Consider the following 25,212-nt stretch of genomic DNA (forward strand, 5'->3'; position numbering starts at 1 on the left):
GAGGAAGGTGTTGGCTAAGATTCCAATGCCAACTTGTAAAAATTGACATAATTTAATAGTAACATGCATGGAAAGTGCAATCATCATAGTGTAAAAGAAGAAATGAATTTTGTACATCTAGAAAAAAAGACCTCACACCATCCATGTTATTTATGCTATAGTCAAAATCATCACCATTTTTTTATTTCACCCAGTTAATCAGTAAACCTATTTTGTATAAAGTCTTAGAAATACAGTCTCAACATTATTTCTACATCAAATTGAGTATCTATATCTATCTACAATCTATCATCTATCATCATCATCATCATCATCATCAAGAAATCTCACACAACATACTCTCAATCATGCCAGAATAATGTAATAATGTGTACTCATTTCCCATACTCCCGTGATACATGCATTTCTCCTTCTCCTTCTCCTTCTTCATCCTCTTCTTCTTCTCCTTCTTTTCCTCCTTCCCCTTCTTCCTCTTCCTCTTCTTTTTGCTTTACTGTTCTGTGTTTTGCTTTACTATTCTGTAAATATCATAATTTAGCCTATCTTATATTCAGCACCAACAATAGTAATGGCCATATAAAGGAGTCATAGGTGTTTGTATAGTTGAACTGAAGTAAACTTTATGCTACTGGGGAAAAAATCACCAAAACAGACAATTAAGAAAAAAAAATAATGTCCAAGAGGGAGGGAAGCAAACCACAAGAGACTCTTAAATACAGAGAATAAACTGAGGGTGAATGGGGGGGGGGCAAGGGGAGGGGAAAATGGGTGATGGGCATTGAGGAGGGCACTTGTTGGGATGAGCACTGGATGTTGTATGTAAGTAAATTTGACAATAAATAAATAAATTGACAAAAAAAAAAAAGAAAAAAGAATGTCCAAATAAGTCTTCCAACACATACTGTGGCACTTTCTCTTCTTCCTCCTTCCTCCTTTCATAATACATGAAAAATTATATGTAAATAAATTGAACAATGTGGAATAAATTGATAAATTATGGGAAACATATAATCTTCCAAACTGAATCAGGAAAAAAATAGAAAACTTCAATTTTTTCATAATGAAATTGAATCAGTAATAAAAAAAATCTCTCAAAAAACAGTCTCCAGGACCATGTAGATTCAGAGGTGAATTCTACCAAACATTAAATTTTTTAAATGTTTATTTTTAGTTTTGATAGAGAGAGAGAGAAAGTGGAGGAGGGGCAGAGAGTGGGAGACAGAGTCCAAAGCAGACTCCAGGCTCTGAGCTGTCAGCACAGAGCCTGAAGCAGGGCTCGAACTCACAAACCTCAAGATTATGACCTGAACTGAAATTGGATGCTTAACCTCCTGAGTCACACAGGTGCCCCATCCAACAAGCATTTAAAGACAAGTTAGTACTTATTATTCTCAAATTATCCCAAAAAATAGAAAAGGAAAGAAAACTTACAAATTAATTCTACAAGGCCAAAATTACAGATACCTACACCAGACAAAAACACTACAAAAACAAAATAAAAGGAAACTATAGCCCCAAATCTCTGATGAATATAGATGCAAAAAAATCCTCAAAAAAATATTAGCAAACAGAATTCAGCACTGCATTAAAAAATAATTTACCACCATCGAATGGGATTTATTTTAGAGATGCAAGAGTGCTTAAATACTCAGAAGTCAATCAGTGTAATATATAACATTAACAAGAGGAAAAATAAAAATTATATGATCATCTCAATAGATGCAGATAAGGTATTTGACAATATAAAGCCTTTGTTTATAATAAAAACTCTCAACAAAGTGTGTTTAAAGGAAACATACCTTGATATAATAAAGGGCATATATGACAAGTCCATGCTCACACCACACTCAATGGTGAAAAAAGGAAAGTTTTTCCTCTAAGATTAGGATCCAAATAAGGATGTCCATACTCATCACTTTTGTTGAAAATAGTACTGGAAGTCCTAGCGAGAACAATCAGACAAGAAAAAGAATAAAATTAATCCATATTGCTAAGGAAGAAGTAAAACCATCATTATTTGCAGAAGGCACAACACTATGTATAGAAAACTCTAAAGAATCAGCTAAAAATATTAGAATTGAAAAATTAATAAAGTTCTATAATATAAAATTAATGTACAGCAATCCATTGAATATCACTACACTAATAATGAAGTAGCAGAAAGAGAATTTAGGAATGTATTTAACCAAGAACGTGAATGACCTATACTCTGAAAACTATGTGATATTGATAAAAGAAATTGAAGATGACACAAACAAATAAAAATATATTTCATGCTCATGTATTGGAAGAACAAAGATTGTTAAAATGTACACACTACCCAAAGCAACCTACAGATTCAGTGCAATCCCTATCAAAACACCAATAACATTTTTCACTGAACTAAAAAAAATCCTAAAATTCATATGGAATCACAAAAGATCTCCAATAACCAAAGCAATCTTGAAAAAGAAGAAAAAAATATGGAGGCATTACAATTCAAGATTTCAAAGTACACTAGAAAGCTATAGAAATCTGAACAGTATACTACTCGCAAAAAAATAGACACATCGGTGGAACACAGAAAAATTCCACATTTATATTATAATTTAATTTATATAAAAGGAGGAGGCAACAATATACAATGAAAAAACAATACTTTCAATAAATTTGGGGGGACAAAACTAGAGCTACATGCAAAAGCATGAAACTGGACCACTTTCTAAAACCACATACACAAAAATAAACTCAAAATGGATGAAATGCCTAAACTTGGGTAGAAAAAAAAGTACCTTTGCAGTAACTGAAAAAAAAATTAAATAGCTATATTTGATAACTGAAACCATAAACCTTCTAAAAGAAATAGGCAGTAATCTCTTGGACACTGACTGCAACAACACTTTTCCAGATATGTCTCCTCAGGCAATGAAACAAAAGCAAAACAAACTATTGAAAATACACCAAAATAAAAAGCTCATGCTAAACAAAGAAAACCATCAACAACAAGAAGACAACCTACCAAACGGGAGAAGGCATTTGCAAATTATATTTCTGATAAAGGGTTATATACACAATATACATAGAATATACAGGAGAAGGCTTAAGACGCTAAAGTAGGGGGACCCTGGGCTTTCTTCATCCCTCAAACACAGTTCTATTGAACTGGTCTGATTACCGTGGTCTGATTACTTGGAACACCTAGGATATTGATCTAAGGACTGGTAGAATGATCTCCACAGTGGAAGGGAGACAGCTTGGCAGGTGTGAGGTATGTGGAAGTGAATTGGGGGAGAGAAAAATGGCCGTGCCACAAAGGGGAGGGAACCGTTTCTGTAGAGATAGAAGGGCTAGAAAGAGAGAGGGGTCGAGAGTGTGGCATTGAGTTAGCACAAGAGGAAAAACCTCTCTGGACCATGGACTGGGGAGGGAGAAGTACTGAGTGTTCCAGTTCTTTTTTTCAAACAGCTTTTGGAGCTCAAACTCTGAGGTTTTGGAAGTGTGTGACTTTCTCAGGAGTGGAGCTGTGGTGTGCACTTCTGGGGAGGAGGGAGGTGGCCCCAGAGTGCATAATGATGTGTAGACATCTCTGAGGTGCACTGGGAGAGAACAGTCGCCTTTGTGGAGTACTTTTGGAAGAGGGTTTCTTGACTCCACAAGGACAAAAGACCCTGCAGGTGCCAGGCAAAGGCCTTTCATCAGCAAGGTGGAGAGACTCTATGTTGAACAAGGGGAGAAGATCCATGCCATGCTGGGTCCTTTAAGAATTTAGGTTTTGAATCTCAGCCATATGCCAAAGATAAAATACAGGATAGTTGTGGGGCTGAGTGAGCTGACTGCCCTTACTATTCTGTGAGGGCTGCCTGAACAGCAGGTTTGAAAATCCTGGTCTAGGAGTGAAAGATTGGGATGGTGGCATTTTCCCCCCAACACCAACATGGTGGGACCTCAGAGAGCAAAACAACAGCCCCCACTGGAGGCAGGACTTACTTACCTGACCCTCCTAGCCTGGCAGCTGCTTATTTACTGGGGCAAGACTGACTCTGAGCCAACGCAGCTGGCCTCATCTCCAAACTAGCACAGCCAGCACCCGCCTCCCACACCCATGCACAAAAACCAGACAACTCTTTTTTTTTTCCTATTTTTCCACCTTCTTTTTTTCTTTTGGAATCAGGATCATGTTTCTTTCTTTCTTTTTGTTTTTCCATTTCCTTTTCTCTCTCTCCCTCTCTCTCTCTCTTTTGACCACACTTTATTCTGTTCTTTTTCCTTTTTTTTTTCCTTTTCTTCTCCTTTCTTCTTCTTAGTTTTTTCTTTCTTTTTCTTTGGAATAAGCCTCATATTTTTTTATTCTCTTTTTTTCTTAATGTTCCTTTTCCTTTTCTCCTTTTTTGAGATCATGCTCCACCCATTTTTTTCCAAGTTTACTTCAACAAACAGATCAAATCAGACTTAGTTAAAGGTCCAAACACTCCACCACTGCAAGCAAGGATGAGCTCTGCAGAGGACTTAAACCAATAATATGAAAATACAGGTAAGGTGAATAATTTTCCAGGAAAATATAAATGACCAAAATTGATTTATTTGTCAATTCTGGTCTATTCAGATACTGAACATATTTTTACAATAGTTACACATCAATTGTCCCCAAAGCTCTTGTCCAGATGGTTCCCTGAGTTAATGCTAGAAAACCAACAGTTCTGTGGTGCATTAAAAAAAAATTCTTGGCAAAGAAGATGGAAAGTTTCATTATTTGTTCTGAGATTGCTGTGCAATCTTTTTTTTATATAATTTTATTTTTAAGAAACACAAGGTGAGGCTTGAACTCACAACCTGGGATCAAGAATCACATGGTCCACCAACTGAGCCAGGTGCCCCAGCCACATAATCTTTACTCCAAATTGATGAGAATAATACTGGGGGTGGTGGTGGGGAGAGAATTAAATGTAGGGAAATTACATACCTACCTCACTAATGAATATAGAAGAAAAGCTGATATTAAATATTAGTATACAGAGAAGAATATTGTAAAAGTACTACACCAGGACTGAGTAGAATTTATTCTAGGAATAAAAGAATTCTTCAGCATTGGTGTAGATGACATAATAGAGCTCTCTCTTTACTGCAGAAAGAATCACATGTTTGATGTCCATGAATGTGGAGCACCATCTTTAAGATCAGATCTTTTTTTTTTTTTTTCATTACAACCTCCTTATATAATTCAGTCTCTGTCCAACTCTAAGTTTGGACCAACTCTCTGAAAAAGCATAATCAAAGTATAGTAACCAGAGTTCATCTACTTCCTTCCTCCAAGTGGAAAGGATTCATGTGAATGCTGTTCTCAAAGGGCCTGCATTCAGCTGGTGGCTTCTTTACAACCAATTCTCATTCTACACAGTTCTGCATATTATGAGAGGATGCTGGCTAACTCTACTGCAAAGAAAGTCTTCTGAGGTGGGAGTGCCCAATGCTGATGCCTTAGGGCAACACTCTTCAAGTTATCCCAGAAATGTCCATTGACCTTGTAGACTTCAGTCTTGTTGGGCAGTGTGTGAAGCCCTTGCTGCTCCAAACCCCTCCCTCCTCCCAGGACCCAGCTAAGGATGTGTGCCTGCAACTCAGAGAGCAGACAGTGTACTTATCCCACTCTCTCACTCTGTGTGTGTGTGTGTGTGTGTGTGTGTGTGTGTGTGTGTGTGCTTTACCATCTGTATGACAAATGTACAGTGGTGAGTATGATGGGGTTCTTGAGCAAAAGGCTAAGAAAAAATTCTTGAAAGTCTTTGGTACAAGAAAGGTGATTTTATTAAAGCACAAGGACAGGATCTGTGGGCAGAAAGAACTGCACTGGGGTTGTGAGGAGTGACTGATTAAGTTAGTGGGGGTTAGGGATAGTGTTAAGTCACTTAGGAATTTGAACACAAGACTTTCAGGACCTTGAGAGGCTAGCTACTGTTAAGATAAAATTACTTTTAGTCTTTGATAAAACAAAAACATTAAGGAGGTAAGGCAGCCATGAGTTGCTTGAGCAAGGTCACACTCTGCATGTTTCAGTTGTCTATTAGTGGGCTGCAAGCTGTAAGGAGATTTAATTCAAGCTACATTTTTGTTGCCTTTGTTTCCCTCATCAGGTTCATGCTGGCTGACAGGCACACGACTTTCAGTCCAAGCTTTTGGAAAACAACAAAGGAAGTTATGTAATGAGGAAAGCTCAGGGGGCCATGCTTTGGGCTGACCGGGGTGGAGGGAGCAAGCAATGAGAAATTAGCAAATCCATTCTTTCTGCCCCTGAATAGTACAGAGCAAAATCCATCTTTGTTAATAATTGTCTCTTCTTTCATATGTCAATCCACACAACTGACTAGCTTCCTTTGTAAGGAGTAATTTGCTGGTGTATGAGAACATGGCAAAGGCCAAGGAGACTTGGTCCCTAAACTCCAGGGGCCAAAATTATAGATGAAAATAGAGCCACATAAAGACATACACAAATGTGTCCCTATGAGACATTTATACAAGTTCAAACTATGAGGGGCAACTTGAAGAGTGAGAAGGAAGATATTTGTACACAAAGAGAGGTAGAGTTCACCCATGAAGATACTGGAAGAAGGAGTTATGAGCAGGGTCTTGGGGAAAGAGCATGGATTGGCAGAGAGAAGAGGTGGGTAGAATGCCATGTGAAAAAGCATGATGGTAGCAGGTGCTGACTGGTGAAGATTAGGGGCCAAAAATAAAAGGAGAGAAGTCTGAGAGGTGGAGATAGAGGTGACACACATTTCTGCATGGACTCTGAAGATGAGGGAAAACAGATTTTTTTCAAACTAAGGAGAAGACATGACTCCCCATCCTTCCCAAGCCTGCCTCTGTGCTCACAAATTCATCATAAGCCCCTCTTACTGTCATTTCTTCTGCTGTCTTTCCTGAGAAGAGGAGGATTAATTCATCTCATTGTGAATTCAGCAAGACTTTTTGTTGCATCTCCTCCAGTGCCCCAATGTGGTGTTGGAGAGTGGCCTTTGTGCTGTGGAGGGGATTCTCTGGCCCACCCCCAAGTTCCCTTAGACAACCCCCTGGTGAGGGCCAGGGTACACCAAAGAGAACTGGTTTAAATGAACTGACAGAGAAGCTCTAAGGAGGTGGGTTCTTCACTGTCTAAGGGCAGGTGGAAGTTCTTCCCTCCCCACTTACAGCCTCCGGGAGTACAGAGGTCATTCTTTTTTTGGATACAGGTCTTTATGTGCTTCCCGAGGACTTCAAATGGAGGTACCCATATGCAGCCGGTGGATGGGGCACGGGGCCCTGTCCTTGCTGGAGATGCACCCTGATGTGCAGGGAGTAGCAGGTGGTGTCTGCCTTCCACATCTCAGCAGGGCTGTATCCAGAGTCACACAAGTGAACTCTGCCTGTGGCCTTGGCATTTCTGCTGTGACAGTTCCTTTTTTCCCCAGGCACTGTGGAGGACCCCAGGGGAAGGACAATAAAAAGGTCAAGATAAATGTTGCCAAATAGCCTGTCAGTGTGGTCACCATTTTTCTTCTCTAGCCTGAATCAATTCACGTCCTTTCAACTTCAAAATAGCTCTTGGCTGTCCGTAGAACAATGTTCCGTTTCACCAATGTTCCGTTTCACCATGTGACAGGAAAGATCCTTTGCAACTTGATCCCATCTATTTTTTTTTTACTTTAAGTTTTAATTTTAGTTCCAGTTTGTTAACATACAGTGTTACACTAGTTTCAGTTGCACAATATAGCATTTCAACGTTTCCATGCAATACCAGCTGCTCATCATCACAAGTGCACTTTTTTTTAAGGTTTATTCATTTTTCAGAGACAGAGTGTGAGTGGGGGAGGGGCAGAGAGAGAGGGAGACAGAATCTGAAACAGGCTCCAGGCTCCGAGCTGTCAGTACAGAGCCCGATCCGGGGCCGAACTCACATGGACAGCGAGATCATGACCCCAGCCGAAGTTGGAGGCTCAACTGACTGAGCCACCCAGGCACCCCTTAGGTGCACCTCTCCTCTGGTAACCATCAGTTTGTTCTCTACAGTTAAGAATCTGTTTCTTGCTTTGATTCTCTCTCTCACTTTTTCCCTTTGCTTGTTTGTTTTGTTTTTAAATTCCACATATGAGCTAAATCATATTACTTTGCTTCATATTTTTTGGTCAGCCTTCCCTTCTACTGCTCAGTTTCATAAACTGTCAGAGCAAGCCCATAGCCTTTTCCTACCCACACATGCTAACCACCTCTTTCCACTCAGATTGTCTGTCCCCTTCCCCTTGTCTTCATCATTATTTTGCTCCTGCTCCTGATCTTGTTTAATGTTCATTTTATGTTTAATCTATTCCTGAGCTCTCCTCTATTTCTCCAGCTCCAGGGACATGGACCCACCATTTGAGCTTGCTGCACAGCCCCTTTGCCATCCTAGGACATTTTTATGCATGCATAAGCCTATGATGCATGCAGCAGCCTGCCTGCACATGGAATGTCACCTTCAGCTCACTTCCACTGTTCTCACTTCCACTTACTCAAAGCCCTGGCTCCTGCACAGGCCCCTCCCCAAACATCAGGCATTTCTGGGAGTCCTTGAGAGCATCCTGCCTGTACTGAAGGTACCCTATGTCCCAGCTCTGACCTGCCCCTTAGGAAAGATATCAGGTAGGCGTACATCCAGGTGGCTGCACTGTGGCCTATGGTAATGGGGTAAGGTGAGGTATGCTTGCTTCTTCTTTGTTGAGCTCCACTCCATTGGAGAAATCCCAGTTCAGTGCCCAGAGAAATCCCAGTTCCAGAAATCCTTGGAAATCTAGTTCCAAGTTGTATGTGAATAGCTCTTGCAGGTTTTACTTATGGCAACTTCTCCAAGTCTATCTTCTTTACTGCCCTTGCCATGCAGAGAAGGGTATAGCTGGTTAAGAGCTGGGCACCAGCCATTAGTGCATAGTCCAGTCCAGTCTCTGCATCTTTGTGCCATTGAGCAGAGAGGGGCTAGCTGAGGATGGCCATCTTCTCTCCGTGGGGCCCCAAAAATCTCAGGCAACCAACTGGACTATTTTCTCCCTGCTCTGAGTCTCTGCAATTCACGGTCTCTGCAAAGCTTCCAGCTACCTTTCCCCTCCTTCTAAGACCTTAGGGGGATATTGTCTATGGAAATTCAATTCATGATTTTTCTCACAGAGACAGGATGTGACAGAGACTTCCTCGTTTTGTTCTCTCTATCTTTTTATATAGCAAAGAGAAGAGCAAGCAGAATGTATATTAAGGTAGAAGGTGGGTGGGTGGGTAATTCTGTCACAGATGAGTTGGTCCCCTGAACTTAGCTACCAGCTCATGTCCAGGGGACCTTAGTATCTGAGACCAAGACATTTTACTACAGTCATGTCTTTTGCAGGGAGCTAAGATCACCAGGAATCATCTGCCATTTCAGACCCTTTGCTGCTTCCTGCCAGGTATGTGGCTCATTCTCAACACCTATCTAAACCCCCACCTTCCAGAAATGGAAAGAAGAAAATGATGGCTTTGAAGAGAGGACAAGATGAGTTGGCACCATCTTATAGACTGAACCTGGCTGCAGGATGGGTTGTTTCAAGTGTGGCTAAGAGGAGATATTCATTCAGGCAGGTCCACCTGAGGAGGTAGGATTCTGATGGTCTCCATTCCCCCCTCCAGCCTCCCTAAGGTCCTTTCTTGGGGCAGTTCATCTACCTTGGAGACAAGGGGTGGGAATCTTGTGGTTCAATTGAAATCAAACCAGAGTAAGCCAGTGAGCATTAATTGACAGCTTGTGGAGGGCAAAACATTGCAGTGGGTACTGGAGGGGGAGAGGGTGGGAGAGTACTCTACCCCTCAAGGTGTACAGACTGAGATGCAGGAATGGGAGAAGGACAAACACACTGCTGTTACACAGCCCAAGCTCATGGGAGTGGTAAAAGTAAAAAATAATCTTTAAAGAGATACTTAAGAGCTGAGGGAATGCAAACTAAGAGAACATCAAGTATTGTTTAGGAATTGGAGATGCAGAAAGAGACTGGAATGGGGTTTGGGTGAGGCCAGGGAGAAAATGAAAAGAAAAGAAGGAAGGGGAGAAATGGGCTGCCTCCCTGGGTGGAGGGTGGTGGCATTTCTTTATCTTCAGTGTGTGCAACCCTTACTCCTCCAAGTGTATTCAGGAGACACCCCAGAAGATCCAGGAGAATATAGAGAATATGCCCCACCTGCAAAGATTAGCTCCAGACCAAGACTCTTTCTGGCTGTCTTTCTCTTTCCTGGGTCCTCAATCTTCCTCCGATATCCTATGTCTCCAGACTCTGTCCCAAGCAAAACCTCCTCACCAGAAATAGTCTGCAATCTATACTGTGGTGTGAATAGCTGAGATCCGAAAGTGTCTCCCCTCACAGGGTACTTGCACTCCTGTGAGGATTAGAGCCTTTAAGCTGGACAGTGAGTTCAGAAAAGGCGAACTTCAGGCAGCAGGTGGGAAGAAGTGGGGCCCTTTAGGGCACTAAGTGGCATTCAGCTCCTCTGAAGTTCCTTCAGGAAATCACCAGTCTTCCTCCAATTTAAGGCTTTGCAATGCCTTGTGCATTGGGAGCAAAGTGATCACAGGGCATGTCCCTCCTGTCCAAGAAGATGCTTTTGGCAAGGTCTGAGGAAGACTCCAGTTTTGAGTTGTTTTATGAGTAGTGGGAGATTTGGGGTTTTATTCATTAGTTGCTTGGTTGCTCATGCTTGGTTGCTTGGTCTTGTGGCTGACACCTGGGGATTCAGTCTGTTTCTGCACTGTATGTGAGATGCTGTGAGTGCTGTAGTCAGGTGGTCCCTAACAGGAGCCATGTTCTGGGGCACAGGAAAACTGAGGGTGCATCCAGCCCTGGCAAACTACAGAGCTGGTGAGGAATCTGCATCCAGGCAAGTGAGAGCTTGTCTTCCCCCAATTCTACCACCTCCTAGCTGTGTGTGAAGGCAAATTGCCTAGACTTCCTATGCTTCAGTTAACTTGTCTTTGACTCAGACTTATTAGTGATAATAATAATAATAATAATAATAATAAATACTCCTTGTGTAGGTAAGTGCTTGGTAGATAGTAAGTGTTCAGTTCATATTAGTTTTTATTATGGTGCACATGTATGCCTGTGTGTGTGTGTGTGTGTGTGTATGACCTCCTTCCCCTGTAGCCTTAGTGATGGAATTCACATGGGTGTATCACAACAGAGAACTGTGGTCACATTAATCATTCCTGGGCCTGGAACACTGACTGCCCCCCAAGAGGTAGGGAAAGCAGGGCATGTGCTCCTCCTCTGAGGCCCACCTGCCCATAACTATGAGCCTAATGCTCTGTCTCTGTGTGGTAGGAGAACCCGAGTTACCACCTAACACAAGTCTTGACTGATTCCTCAAAATCTGACTCATCTAAATGGATCCATAAATAGTCTATGAGCCCCTCATGTTTTGCAAAGTACTAGCTGGTGCTGATATACCTTCATTGCTTTGCCTTCATGGGGTTCTATCTTGAGAGTCCAGGAAACACTGAGCCATAAAGTACAAGAGAAGGGAACAGGGAGAGGGAGAGAAAATGCAAAGCCAGGGTGATCTTCCTGTTCTGGAATCCTTTGCTGCCAGTTTATTGTCATCACCAAAAGGGGAAGATGCTGGTCTGGCAAGAGCCTGGACCTCAGTCCACAGCCATTTATGCTGGCTATTCTATAACTAGTGATTCCAATAGCTACTGGCCATGAAAACAGTCCAGCCCTCTCTGGGGGATCTAACATTCCCTGCTGAAGGGTCCCTTTTGAAGCATTAATGGAGCTGTTCCAACTTGCCCTTCTGCCTGCCCACCTGCATGTTAGCTCCAGGAGGGGAGGGCTTCACAGGCCATTGCCCACTCACTGTTGTATTCCCATTGGTTGGGTCCTTCCAGTTCAGGGATTTCCCTCTCCCCCCAACTTATACACACCATTAACTTGCTTATATACCTCCTCTGACCACTCCTCTGCTATAGGATCCAGCAGCTTTTAAAGTCTTTACTTTACACCCTGATGATACTATTGCTGTGTGGGTAGTGTTTTGCAGCCACAGGACACCAAGAACATGTTTTCAGGAGAAGGAGAACAAAGCAAAGGGGTGGGGTGGCAGAAAAAGGAGAAGGGGAGACTGGAGGGCTGAAGAAAGCTTCCTTCCCCTTGCGGGTATTATGATGGAGTGAAAGGAGAAGGGTGCAGTCTCTAAAAGAAGATGGAGAACAAGAAGTTTGGAAAGTGGAGGCAGAGAGAGAGGAGGTGCTGGCTTTTATTTATTAAAGAGCATCTAGCCCTCCCATGGAAGGCTTAATGACCCCTGAGTCAGCATTGGTTTCTTCCATTGTTCAGGCAAAGAAATCAAGGTTCAGCCAGCTATAGAACCTGCCTAAAGTCCCACCACTAAACTGAGGAGAGATGTGGAAAAGCTTGTATGTCTCCCAAGATGTATGGGCTGCCCACACTCACTGGCTATCAGACTGTGAAATGTTACCACAGGTCCCATGGGAGTTTCAGGACTGAAAGGGGACATCCCTTGCCTATGCTAGGGCTGAGTCTATTGGACCCCTAATGGGGGTGTGGCTAGATGGGATGACTCCATTAATGTGGCCTAGAAGACATGTCTTTCAGGGACAGAGACAGTCACCAGCTGACCTCATGGAGGCTTCACTTGAGGTTTTAGGACTGGAGGAAGGTGTCTTAGCTGTGGTTGGAGCTGGCAGGCTGCTGTCAGGCATGCACCCCACTTCTGAACAATCAGAACTCTGTTTGTTCCTCTGTTTGTGGACCTGATGTTCTAGGCCAAAGGGAAGTAGGGCAGGGAGAATGAAAATGCCTCTGAGAGTCCTTATAGATTTCCTTTTGTTTGGGGAAAGTCACTCAGTCCCAGCTGAGCCCACACACAATGTGTGGCTCTATTCCTGACTCTAAACAATGAAAAACTGAGAAGCTGCTTCCTCTGGGACCCTTTGGCCTTGCCTCCTTGCAGCTCCATGAATCCAAGCATGGCCAGGAACACCACTAGCAGTGATACCTGGTAAAATTAGAAACAGCTCTCACATCCGGCTATGGTTTAAAAGAAGCCAAGCACTGGGATTAATAAGAACTATTATAAAAAGTAATTATAAAAAATAATAGAGGCAGCAACAGACCTCAGGCCTGCTGGGCTGTGTTCCAGCTCCTCTGCATCCATTCCAGCATCTCTTTGTTCCTCTCCAGGTGGCCCCCACTGCCAAGAAGAAATGGTGGATTTCCCAGTCTTGCCAGACTTCTCCCAGCAAGTACCTCTGTCCAACAATCTCTTCTTATTCACACATCTCCTTCTTCTTCTTTGGCCTGAAGAGGTGAACTCAGGTAGTGTGTCAAACTTGCAGCCCAGCCAGCCAGGCCATGCGCACCTCCACTTCTGCCCACCCCTCCTGCCAGGTGCTTCCAGAGCTGAAATCCATACCCTACCAGGCCATGCCAAGTGCTCCACTCCCACATATAAGCCATAGCTTTTGAAGGGCAGGAAGGACCTCAGGCTTAACAGCTCTCATGAAAGAAGCAGCCAACAGAGATGATACACTAATTATGCAAACATAATTCTCTAATTCCCTGAGCTGGAAACCAGGGATACCAAAATGATGAGGCACATCCCAGGTCCTTAAGAAATTCAAGGGAGGGGGACAGATGTGACATAAAATCTGTTCAGGGATGTGAACAAGGCTGCAAGAGAAACATACCCAAAGATTTGTGAGCACAGGTAAGAGACAAGCCTGTCTTTTCCAAAAAGCCAAGAAGAACCCTAGAGAGAAGGTACTGTTTGAGTGGACCCTTTAAGGACATATATTTTTCAAGAAGATGACAGATGGAGTGTTAACTGAGGCAGGCCATGCCCCAAGGAGAGGGCCAGGCATCAGGTGTGGGTGAAGAGACAACTTGAGGGAATCTGAAAAGGGAAGCTAGTAGGAAGTGTGTTAGAGCTATACCCAGAGGGCAGAAAGGAGTCTCAAATGGGGCAAACAAAAAAAGTCACCACTATATTCTATGAGCAAAGTGAAGGATGGGAAGGATCCATGAAGGGAGAGCTTTGGGATTGGGTTTTAGCTGAGCTTCAAAGGAAGAAAAAGAGGTATGAGAAAAGGTGAAGCCAGAAAGAAGAGTGAGGGCATGCTGAGTGGCAGGAAACAATATGCAAAGGGACTGCTACAGGAATGGCAACTCTCATGGAAATTTCAAAAAACAGGGAGTAAAGGAACCACATGGAGACACCATTTACAAGGGTGATCAAATAAAAAAATTCTAATAAAAATCTTGAAGGCAAGATTTGGCCTTTATTTTTTTTTAAAATTTTTTTCAACGTTTATTTATTTTTTGGGACAGAGAGAGACAGAGCATGAATGGGGGAGGGGCAGAGAGAGAGGGAGACACAGAATCGGAAACAGGCTCCAGGCTCTGAGCCATCAGCCCAGAGCCTGACGCGGGGCTCAAACTCACGGACGGCGAGATCATGACCTGGCTGAAGTCGGACACTTAACCGACTGCGCCACCCAGGCGCCCCAAGATTTGGCCTTTAGATAGGAAAATCCATGAAGCAAGGAGCCCCCATAGATTATTTTAATACCTTTTGTTATTAGGGAAGCTGTACATGTGCATTATAAAAAATTAGAAAATCAGAGAAGGAAAAAATAAGAAAACATCTATTCCCATCATGCAGAAATTATCACCATCAACCATTTGGTATATCTCACTTCAGGCCTTTTTTTTCCTGCACATGTTTTTATGCAAACATGTCACTTTTTAATCAAATAAAAGAGTAGTGTACATATGGTTCTGAAACTTGCCTCTTTTTTTTTTTTTTTTTTTTTTGGTCAAAGATTTCTTTTCATGTAATGTCCTGGCTATATTTACATAACTGTCCCCAAAACAACATTTGCAACTGGTTGGTTCAAACAAATTACCACTCCAGCACCACACATTGTATCTGGTTGTAATATCCCTTGTGTATATTTTAACTTGGCATATTTGTGACAATTATTTCTTCAAGAAGCCAAGACCATTGTTCTGTAAAGTGTCTTACTTTTGTCATTTGAGTTTTTTACTATAGATTCCTGAGCTGCAAAGGAATGTGATAAAAATTTATCTTTGATGAGAACTGATTTGGGCTGTTTTTCTGGCTTCTCATCCTAGAGGAGGTCAGTGTGGTAGGCCCTGGGGAATCCATCCTGGCACTTGTGGGGGAAGAAGTGGAGTTCTCATGCCACTTGTCACCATACCTGGATGCTGAGGATATGGAGATCCGCTGGTTCCGGAGTCGGACCTCTGAAGTGGTCCACCTGTACCAGGGGCGGCAGGAGCTCTACAGCCAGCAGATGGTGCAGTTCCAGAACAGGACCAAACTCCTCAAAGATGATATCATGGATGGTAGTGTAAACCTGCAACTCCTTGGCATCATTCCTGCTGATGAGGGCCTGTATGGGTGCCGTTTCCTCTCCAGCAACTTCTCTAGGGAAGCAGTCTGGGAGCTGGAGGTAGCAGGTATGTGACCTAGCCAAGCCCCAGTAGGAGAGACAGAGAAAGGGGTCCATTTGGACAGATTTGCTTTGCTCAAGAGTAGACAGAGAAACATGGAGAAAGGGAAAATATATCTAATTTAAAAAAAACTATTAAAAAGAAAGATTCTTTAGCAAACGAACAAAGTAAATGTTCACAAAAAATATATACAAATGGCCCTTAAACATACAAAAAGATGATCACCTTTACTCATCATGAAAGAAAGGTAAATTAAAGCTACCCTGATGCACAATATTTTACCTCAGAGATTGGCAAAAATTCAACAGTTTGACCATACAGGGGAAGCAGGCCTTCTGCTCTGTACCCTGATGATGAAGTTGAAAGCAAAACTCCAGTGCAGGGGGATTTGGCAATAGTTAACAGGATAGCTTGCACATCTACCGTTTAAACTGCAACCCCATCTCTAGGAGTTTACCCTGAAGATAAACCTCCTACAACTCCAATATGAAAAAGGCATACATATAAATTTAATCTTTGTAACATCATTTGTAATTGTACAACAGTGGAAACTACCTTAGTATCTAAGCGTAGGTGTTGACTATGTCACACATTGGAATGATCCACAGTATGCAGCTGAAAAAATGAGGAGGAGCTCTATGAACTGATGTGGAGTGACTTCTAGGTTGTTGGCAAGAGAAAAAAACAGGTGCAAAAGAGTTCTATAGCATTTAAACTTTTGTGGGAGGAAAAATAAACATTGCACAAAAGGAACACAGGAAGGATACACTAGGAACTAATGAAATTGGTTACCTGAGAGGGGGGAAGGTGCAGTGGATGGAAAGGATGGAGAAAGGTTTGGGGCTTTCCTGGTACACATTTTTTACAGTATGGCTCTTTAAATATGTTAATGTATTTTTATTTTTTTAATACGAAATTTATTGTCAAATTGGTTTCCATACAACACCCAGTGCTCATCCCAACAGGTGCCCTCCTCAATGCCCATCACCCATCCTCCCCTCCATCCCACCCCCCATCAACCCTCAGTTTATTTTCAGTTTTTAAGAGTCTTTTATGGTTTGGCTCCCTCTCTCTCCAACTTTTTTTTCCCCTTCCCCTCCCCCATGGTCTTCTGTTAAGTTTCTCAGGATCCACATAACAGTGAAAATATATGTTGTCTGTCTTTCTCTGTATGACTTATTTCACATAGCATAACATTCTCCAGTTCCATACATGTTGCTACAAAAGGCCATATTTCATTCTTTCTCATTGCCAAATAATATTCCATTGTGTATATAAACCACAATTTCTTTATCCATTCATCAGTTGATGGACATTTAGGCTCTTTCCAATTTGGCTATTGTTGAAAGTGCTGCTGTAAACATTGGGGTACAAGTGCCCCTGTGCATCAGTACTCCTGTATCCCTTGGGTAAATTCCTAGCAGTGTTTTTGCTGGTTAATAGGGTAGATCTGTTTTTAATTTTTTGAGGAACCTCCACACTGTTTTCCAGAGAGGCTGCACCAGTTTGCATTCCCACCAACAGTGCAAGAGGGTTCCTATTTCTCCACATCCTCTCCAGCATCTATAGTCTCCTGATTTGTTCATTTTAGCCATTCTGACTGGCGTGAGGTGGTATCTGAGTGTGGTTTTGATTTGTATTTCCCTGATGAGGAGCGATGTTGAGCATCTTTTCATGTGCCTGTTGGCCATCTGGATGTCTTCTTTAGAGAAGTGTCTATTCATGTTTTCTGCCCATTTCTTCACTGGATTATTTGTTTTTTGGGTGTGGAGTTTGGTGAGTTCTTTATAGATTTTGGATACTAACCCTTTTTCTGATATGTGATTTGCAAATATCTTTTCCCATTCTGTCGGTTGCCTTTTAGTTTTGTTGATTGTTTCCTTTGCAGTGCAGAAGCTTTTAATCTTCATGAGGTCCCAATAGTTCATTTTTGCTTTTAATTCCCTTGCCTTTGGAGATGTATTGAGTAAGAAGTTGCGGCGGCTGAGGTCAGAGAGGTTTTTTCCTGCTTCCTCCTCTAGGGTTTTGATGGTTTCCTGTGTCACATTCAGGTCCTTTTTCCATTTTGAGTTTATTTTTGTGAATGGTGTAAGAAAGTGGTCTAGGGGCGCCTGGGTGGCGCAGTCGGTTAAGCGTCCGACTTCAGCCAGGTCACGATCTCGCGGTCCGGGAGTTCGAGCCCCGCGTCAGGCTCTGGGCTGATGGCTCAGAGCCTGGAGCCTGTTTCCGGTTCTGTGTCTCCCTCTCTCTCTGCCCCTCCCCCATTCATGCTCTGTCTCTCTCTGTCCCAAAAATAAATAAAAAACGTTGAAAAAAATTAAAAAAAAAGAAAGTGGTCTAGTTTCATTCTTCTGCATGTTGCTAAACATATTAATGTTTTGCATATTCAAAATATAAAGTTAGCTCCTCAGGATGGAGAAATAAAGGAGTGCATGTGACACAGGCACTTGAATGCTGGTGGGATTCAAGAGACACAGAGGGCAATATATTGAAATTTGGGGTGGGATTTTTCTTTACTTCAAGGGACTGTCCCTTATGTAATATGACTAAATTCCAGCAGCTCTTCTTGGCCAAATAGCCCCCCATAATATTTCCAAATGTCCTTCATGGGTACTACTGTTCCCATGTCCCACATGCCACCATAAATTTAAAATATCATTTATGGGCACCTGGGTGGCTAAGTAGGTTAATAATCCAACTCTTGATTTTGGCTCAGGTCATGATATCATGGTTTGTGGGATCGAGCCCCATGTGGGGCTCTACACTGACAACATGAAGCCTATTTGGAATTCTCTCCCTCTCTGTCTGCCCCTCCCCAACTTGCACATGCAGATACTCTGTCTCTCAAAATAAATAAATAAATAAACTTAAAAATAAACTGTAATTTACATTCCACAGGTGGGGGCTGTGAGCCCACATGTGTGTTAGGAGCAGTCACAGTCATGATTCCTTATAATGACTGCAGATGGTGAGTGGTGGCATGAACATCATGTACAACTTCTGGGAAGGAGCCTGATCTTTCCCACTCTTCTTGCTTTTCCCAGGGATGGGCTCAGACCCTCACATCTCCCTTGAGGGCTTCAAGGAGGGAGGCATTCAGCTGAAGTGCAGTTCCAGTGGCTGGTACCCCAAGCCCCAGGCTCAGTGGAAAGATCATAAAGGACAGTGCCTGCCTCCAAAGATGGAAGCCATAGTCCAGGATGCCCAGGGCCTGTTCAATCTGGAAACATCTGTGATTGTTCAAGGGGGTGCCCACAGTAATGTGTCCTGCTCCATCCAGAACTCTCTCCTGATACAGAAGAAAGAGTTCACCATCCAGATAGCAGGTCAGTTGGTGCCAACTAACCCTCATCTTCTTACTCATCATGTCCTCCTTGTACATTGTTCCAAAGGCCATCTAAAAGGGCACAGTGGTACTGGGGCCTGGCTGTCTATGGGGTGGGCTGGTCTTGACACCTGAAAAGTTAGTGATTTGGATATCAGGAACCTACTAAGAGTACAACAGGTACCACTCACCCAAACAGTATGCAGGGGAGGCCCCAGGGAACCAACTTATGCACTAAAGTCCATGCCCTAAAATCCGGAAACTATTAATTAGAGGTCATCATGAGATCCCATGTGTTCCTAATTGCATCCCTTACATGATATTTATTGAGAGCCCTCAATAAATATTGAACTCTTGCACTCAGGTTCACATTCCTGTGGAGAAAATACAAATAAAAGAGTGAATTATATTGTAAGGTTAGAGGATGTTAGGTGCTAAAAAAAGTATTTTAGGTGCTGTACAGAAAATGAAGCAGGGAAGTGTGCTAGGGCATGGTAGGGTGTGTATGTGGATTTAAAAGTGGTAGGTCAGGGGCACCTGTGTGGCTCAGTCGGTTACGTGTCCGACTTCGGCTCAGGTCACGATCTCACGGTCGGTGGGTTCGAGCCCCGCGTTGGGCTCTGGGCTGATGGCTCGGAGCCTGGAGCCTGCTTCCGATTCTGTGTCTCCCTCTCTCTCTGCCCCTCCCCCATTCATGCTCTGTCTCTCTCTGTCTCAAAAATAAATAAACGTTAAAAGTGGTAGGTCAGGGAAGAAGATGGTTAGGCAATGAGCTGAAGGGTGAGGCCATTATCTAGGGCCAAAATTTTATTATAAGGCACACACTGAAGGTTTTAATTTTCATGACCAATTGTTTTAAGTCTTGAGGATAAACCTAACCTATGGAGCATTTTTCACATTGGTATAAATAAAGTTATATTACAGTTGACCTTAAACAATTCAGTGGGTTAAGAGTGCTGACCACTTTTGACTCCCCAAAACTTAATTATTAATAATCTACTGTTGACTGGCAGCCTTACTTATAACACAAATAGGAGCTTAACATACATTTTGTATGTTATATGTATTATATGCTGTATTCTGACAATCAAGTAAGCTAGAAAAAAGAAAATGTTATTAAGAAACCCATAAGGAAGAGAGGAACTTGGGAAAATGACAGAGTTGGAAGACCCTGAACTCATCCCATCCCACATTTACAACTAAATATCATCCACATCCAAGTCAACAAACCAGAGAGTGATCTGAAGACTTGCAGAACAAACTCCACAATTAAATATAGAGAAGAAGCTGCAGCTGAAAGGTTAGAAAGGTCAAAAATGCAAAGGGAGGTTACCCACATAGAGAGGGCAGAGAAACAAGCCCTCACACCAGGGATTTCACATGGGGAAGACTATTCCCCATAATGTTTGTCATTAAAAACTGGAGAGGCTGAATTCTGTGAGTTTGTAAAAACAGTGGGATTTGGAGCCTGGAGCTTTAAAAGTCAGCTGATTTGGCATTGGGTGAGCTGGGAGTGTGACAGCTGGGTCACTTAAAAAGACAGAAGCCTGCACACAGAGGCAACATAAAAAAAGGCAGTTGACACAAAGTTGGGGTAAACAGAGGTCAGATCTGTTCATAGTGATTTCAGAGAGTGTTGGGGGAATTCTCCAAAAATGAGGGAGCTAGCAGGCCCATTTTTCTCCACCACCTCCCAGCATAAACACAGAGCCATCTGTGGGAGGTGAGGCTGCACAGACACTTGTCTTGACCCAGAGTTCAGGGCAAATTTTGTTAAAGCTGCACATGCATCCTACCCAGCTGACAGGTGCACAGCTCCACAGCCTACCCTGCCCAGCTGCAGTGCAGTGCCCAGCCCTGCACCACGAGCCACCATCATGGGCCATACTCAGTCACACTCAGGCATCATTGAGTGCTGTGACCAGCCTCATTTCCCTACCAGCCTGGTGAAAGCCCCCAGCTGTCACAGTGCTCCGGGGGATCTGGCATAGGAGAAGTGGTCCAATGCAAATATTGCTAACACCTCCACCACACTCGCAAGTGTCCATCACAGCTAGCATGCCTAGGTCCCACTAATGTCACAGAGAGCAAGCATAGCCCACAACAAGAGAAGAGTGAGGGAAGACAACTACATTGAAAAGAAAACTGACTCAAACTCAACAGTAAGGCATAAGCAAAACACATAGGATGTTTTCCTGAAGTGACTGTTCCTTGTAAACAGGGGACACTGTACTGCAGGGCACTCCAGGATCGATTCTTCATAAAGTAACTTTCAAAAGCAGAAAACATAGCTAACTTTCTTAACACGGAGAAACAGACACAGAGGGGCAGACAAAATGATAGAGAAAATTATCACAAAGAGATCTAAGTGAAACAGAAATAAGTAACATACCTGATAGATAAATTAAAGCAATAACCATAAGGATAATCACTGGACTTGAGAAAAGACTGAAGGACATTACTGATCGAGACGGGTCATGATCTCATAGTCTATGGGTTCAAACCCCGCATTGAGCTCTGTGCTGACAGCTCAGAGCCTGAAGCCTGCTTCAGATTCTGTCTCTGTCTCTGTCTCTGTTTCTGTCTCTCTCTCTCTGCCCCTCCCCCACTCATGCTCTGTCTCTCTCTCTCTCTCAAAAATAAATAAAAATTAAAAAACTTTTTTAGAAATAAAAAATAAATTTGCAAAATATAGTGATAAAAAGTCTTAAACAAAAGACAAAAGAAGTCAAGGGAAAGCCCATAAGATTAGCAGATTTTTTAATAGAAACATTGCAAGCCAAAAGGAAATGGTGATTATTCAAAGTGCTGAATGGGAAAAATCTGCAGCCAAGAATACACTATCTAGCAAGGCTATCATTAAGAATAGAAGGAAAGATAAAGAGTTTCCCAGACAAACAAAAACTTGAGGAGTTAGTGACCTACTAAACCAGCCCTGGGAGATATATTAAAAGGGACTCTTTGTGTGGAAAGAAGAGATCAAAAATGACAGTATAAAGGTAGGAAACACAAAAGCAGTAAAAATGAATATTGCACACTAATGCAAATGATTATACAAAATCAACTTTTTTGAATATCATACATAGTATATTAATAAGGCTATAACTTTTTAAAGTTTTTACTTTAATTCCAGTTAGTTAACATACAGTGTTATATTAGTTTCAAGTGTACAACATAGTGATTCAACAATTCCAAACATCACCCAGTAATGATGTACTTATCATGACAAGTGCACTCCTTAATCCCCATCACCTATTTAACCATCCTTCACCCAACCTCCCCTCTGGTAACCATTAGTTTGTTCTCTATAGTTAAGAGTTTGTTTCTTGGTTTGCCTCTCTCTCTCTTCTTTTCCCTTTGTTCCTTTGTTTTGTTTTTTAATTTCCACACATGAGTGAAATCAAATGGTATTTTTCTTTCTCTAATTTATTTCACCTAGCGTAAAACTCTCTAGCTCCATCTATGTCTTTGCAAATAGCAAAATTTCATCCTTTTTATGGCAGAGTAATATTCCATTGTATATGTATACATGTTTTCTCTATCCATTCATCAGACAATGGACACTTGGGCTGCTTCCATATCTTGGCTATTGTTGATTATACTGCAATAAACATATGGGTGCATGTAATCCCTTTGAATTCTGTTTTTGTATCCTTGGGTAAATATCTAATTGTGAGTTGTTGGATCATAAGGTAGTTCTATTTTTAACTCTTGAGGAAACTCCATGCTGTGAAATAAGCCAGACACCAAGGGACAAATATTGTTTGATTCACTTACAGTGAGGTGACTAGAGTCATCAAATTCATTTAGAGATGGAAGGTAGAATAGGAGTTGCCAGAGACTGGGTTGGGGTGGCTGGTAAATGGGGAGTTAGTATTTAATGAGTAGAATTTCAGTTTGGGAATTTGAAAAGAGTTGTGGAGATGGATGATGATGATGATCCACAACAATGTGAAAGCAACTTAATGCCACTGAATTGTACTCTCAAAAATGGTTAAGATGGTAAATTTTATGTTATACATTTTACCACAATAAAAAAGAAAAATGTAGGGGCGCCTGGGTGGTGCAGTCGGTTAAGCGTCCGACTTCAGCCAGGTCACGATCTCGTGGTCCGTGAGTTCGAGCCCCGCGTCAGGCTCTGGGCTGATGGCTCAGAGCCTGGAGCCTGTTTCTGATTCTGTGTCTCCCTCTCTCTCTGCCCCTCCCCCATTCATGCTCTGTCTCTCTCTGTCCCAAAAATAAATAAACGTTGAAAAAAAATTAAAAAAAAAAGAAAAATGTATTTTTAAAAAGACCACTGAACTGAAATCATCACTTGAAAAATAATTATCTTTAACAGACACCAAATTATTCCATTAAATTGCCACAAGAATTTTGAAAGAGTTACCTTCCATTTTCCATGTATCTCTTTGCCATCTAGCCCCTGTCTGAGTGGGCCTGGGCCACATCTTGCTTCAGTGCAGAGCCTCCTCAGTGAGCCTGGGGAGGACAAGGGGGAACTGGTAGTCAACCCTTAAGCAATTTTGCTAACATTTCTTCCAAAGGTGTGATGAGAAGTAAAAGCAAGTGTTTATAAGAAGTTGGCAAAATGAAATGACTTGTGGAGTTGACCCTAGCAGTAGAGAGCAATAATTCACCGTTCTTTGGATACCAACACCTTGGATTTTCAAGTTCTTCAGATATAGGACAATTGTGGAGAGTAGAGGGAGGACAGAGCCATGGTCACAGTTCTAAGCTGGGAGAGTAGGTGGGGTCCATCACTACCTCCCTTCCACATCCTTCAATTTCCCTTTTCCACTAAGCAAGTTCGAGCTGGCCACTATTCCTCAGGGTCCTACCTGGGGAGAGCGTGGTGCTGCCGCTGTCATGATGCCCGTTTTCACAGATTGCTATGGTGCTGCCCAGAAGGTTTAACGCCTGCCAACTTGGAAGGATTTCCGGCACGCTGGGTCCAGAATAGTCTTCTCACTTAGTGTTTAGTGGTGCCTAAAGCGAAACAACTCCTTGTGGGGTGTTTTCCAGATGCATTTTTACCCGGAACCTCACCCTGGAAGAGAGCTTTCCTTGGGTCTCTGGTGGGACTGCCATTCCTCCTGGCTTTTCTCTTGACGCTGGCGCTGTACTTCTTTCAGAAGCAACGTAGGTCCCAAGGTACGGGGCAGGCTGGGGGCCTCCCGCCAGGCTCAGGCTTTGCTGGGAGGAAAGTGGAGGAGGAGGCCCGTGGAGAGGGCACCGAAGAGGTGCGGTCTTGCGAAAACGCGGGGCTGAGGTGGGCCTTGGAAACAGCAGGCGAGTGTGTACCGTCACGTGCACTCCCCTTCTTTCCTCTTTTCAGAAAAGTTGAAGGAGCAGGCTGAGAAGGACAAAGGTAAGCAGGGAAAGAGGCGCGCTCTTTGCCCGCACCCTTAACTAGCTGAAGGTGGTGGGGAGAGGGGGAATTTGCTGGTTCAGGAAGGCGAGCACTTCAGACCCGGGGCGCTTGAAAGTGAGAAACGCGGTGGCGGAGGTTTGCTCTGCCACTTCCCCTGCCACGGAGCCGGCTCCTCCCTCGCGTGTAGCCCATCCTGGTTCCTCAGAACGCACTGGGGCCGAGTCTGTGCACTTTAGAGAAGTGAAGCCTCAGTGTACATCAATTGAGATTTTCCTCTTTTCTTCGTTTTTTCTCTAGGGAGACTCACAGAAGAGCTGGGTAAGTTCTGGGTACCACGCCCACAGTGAGGCTACCGACTAGTGGGGTAACCCGATGCGTGCGGGGTGGAAGGTGTTCAGTAGTTTAGGCTCCCTGTGGAGAGTGATGGACCGCAACAGTCTAATTCTAAACCCATCCTTCTGCTCCGCCCACCTCTCCACCCCCAAATAACTCGCGTGCAGCCCTGAAGTATGTCTGACTTCAGACCCGCCCCCAGACAAACCCTGCCAGCCCCTCTCCTGCAAATTATAGGATTCGGTTACAATTCCACCATTAAACGTTCATTTTCCTAGGATATCTTTCTCTTTTTAATGCAAATGACACTGAGAAGGGAGGCACGTTTAATTTGCAGGGAAGTGTGAGTAATTTGTCAGATTCACTTTTCTCCCCAAGGAATTCAGCACCATGGGCTGTGTGCCTGAACAGAGGAGGGTAGAGTGAATCCAAAGGAAGGGGGAGATGGAGGAGAAGGCCACAATAGGTGTGGGGATTGGGTGGGTGGGTGGGGGGAAGACCTCAGGAACCACCTTGCATGCTGCAATTAAACTCCAGGCAAAATTATGAGGTTCCAGAATCTTGTGTTGTAGTCCACCTAGTCCTGTGGAAGGGCAACTATAGTAAGTAATTAACACGCTGGTCTAAATTAGTGTATAGTGTTGCCTTTCCTAGGAGGATTTACTTTTTAATTTTTTAATTTTACA

General features: G+C 42.9%; 1 protein-coding gene and 1 long non-coding RNA gene across 5 annotated transcripts in view; one reads left to right on the forward strand and one right to left on the reverse strand.

The window, feature by feature from the left end:
- BTNL9 (butyrophilin like 9) overlaps positions 9,225–25,212 on the forward strand; it is a 30,814-nt gene continuing 14,826 nt past the window's right edge. Inside the window, exons 1-7 of one of the 4 annotated variants that reach the window (XM_003980676.4) lie at positions 9,226–9,419; positions 13,203–13,337; positions 15,156–15,503; positions 18,542–18,823; positions 23,845–23,973; positions 24,158–24,190; positions 24,491–24,511. In XM_003980676.4, coding sequence (XP_003980725.2) covers positions 13,226–13,337; positions 15,156–15,503; positions 18,542–18,823; positions 23,845–23,973; positions 24,158–24,190; positions 24,491–24,511 — 925 coding nt within the window. In that variant the 5' untranslated portion in view covers positions 9,226–9,419; positions 13,203–13,225. Of the gene's footprint in view, positions 9,420–13,202; positions 13,338–15,155; positions 15,504–18,541; positions 18,824–23,844; positions 23,974–24,157; positions 24,191–24,490; positions 24,512–25,212 lie in introns of all 4 variants that reach the window. The other 3 variants (XM_019830340.2, XM_011281396.3, XM_006927479.3) reach the window with 3 other exon arrangements.
- On the reverse strand, positions 18,822–23,852 carry LOC123385247. The gene is made up of 3 exons (XR_006597448.1): positions 23,661–23,852; positions 23,210–23,301; positions 18,822–19,196 (listed from the first exon to the last, which is right to left on the reverse strand). It is a non-coding gene; the product is annotated as an uncharacterized LOC123385247 (long non-coding RNA).

This window comes from Felis catus, chromosome A1 (genome assembly GCF_018350175.1).
Source record: "Felis catus isolate Fca126 chromosome A1, F.catus_Fca126_mat1.0, whole genome shotgun sequence".
In the NCBI taxonomy this organism is placed as follows: Eukaryota; Metazoa; Chordata; class Mammalia; order Carnivora; family Felidae; genus Felis; species Felis catus.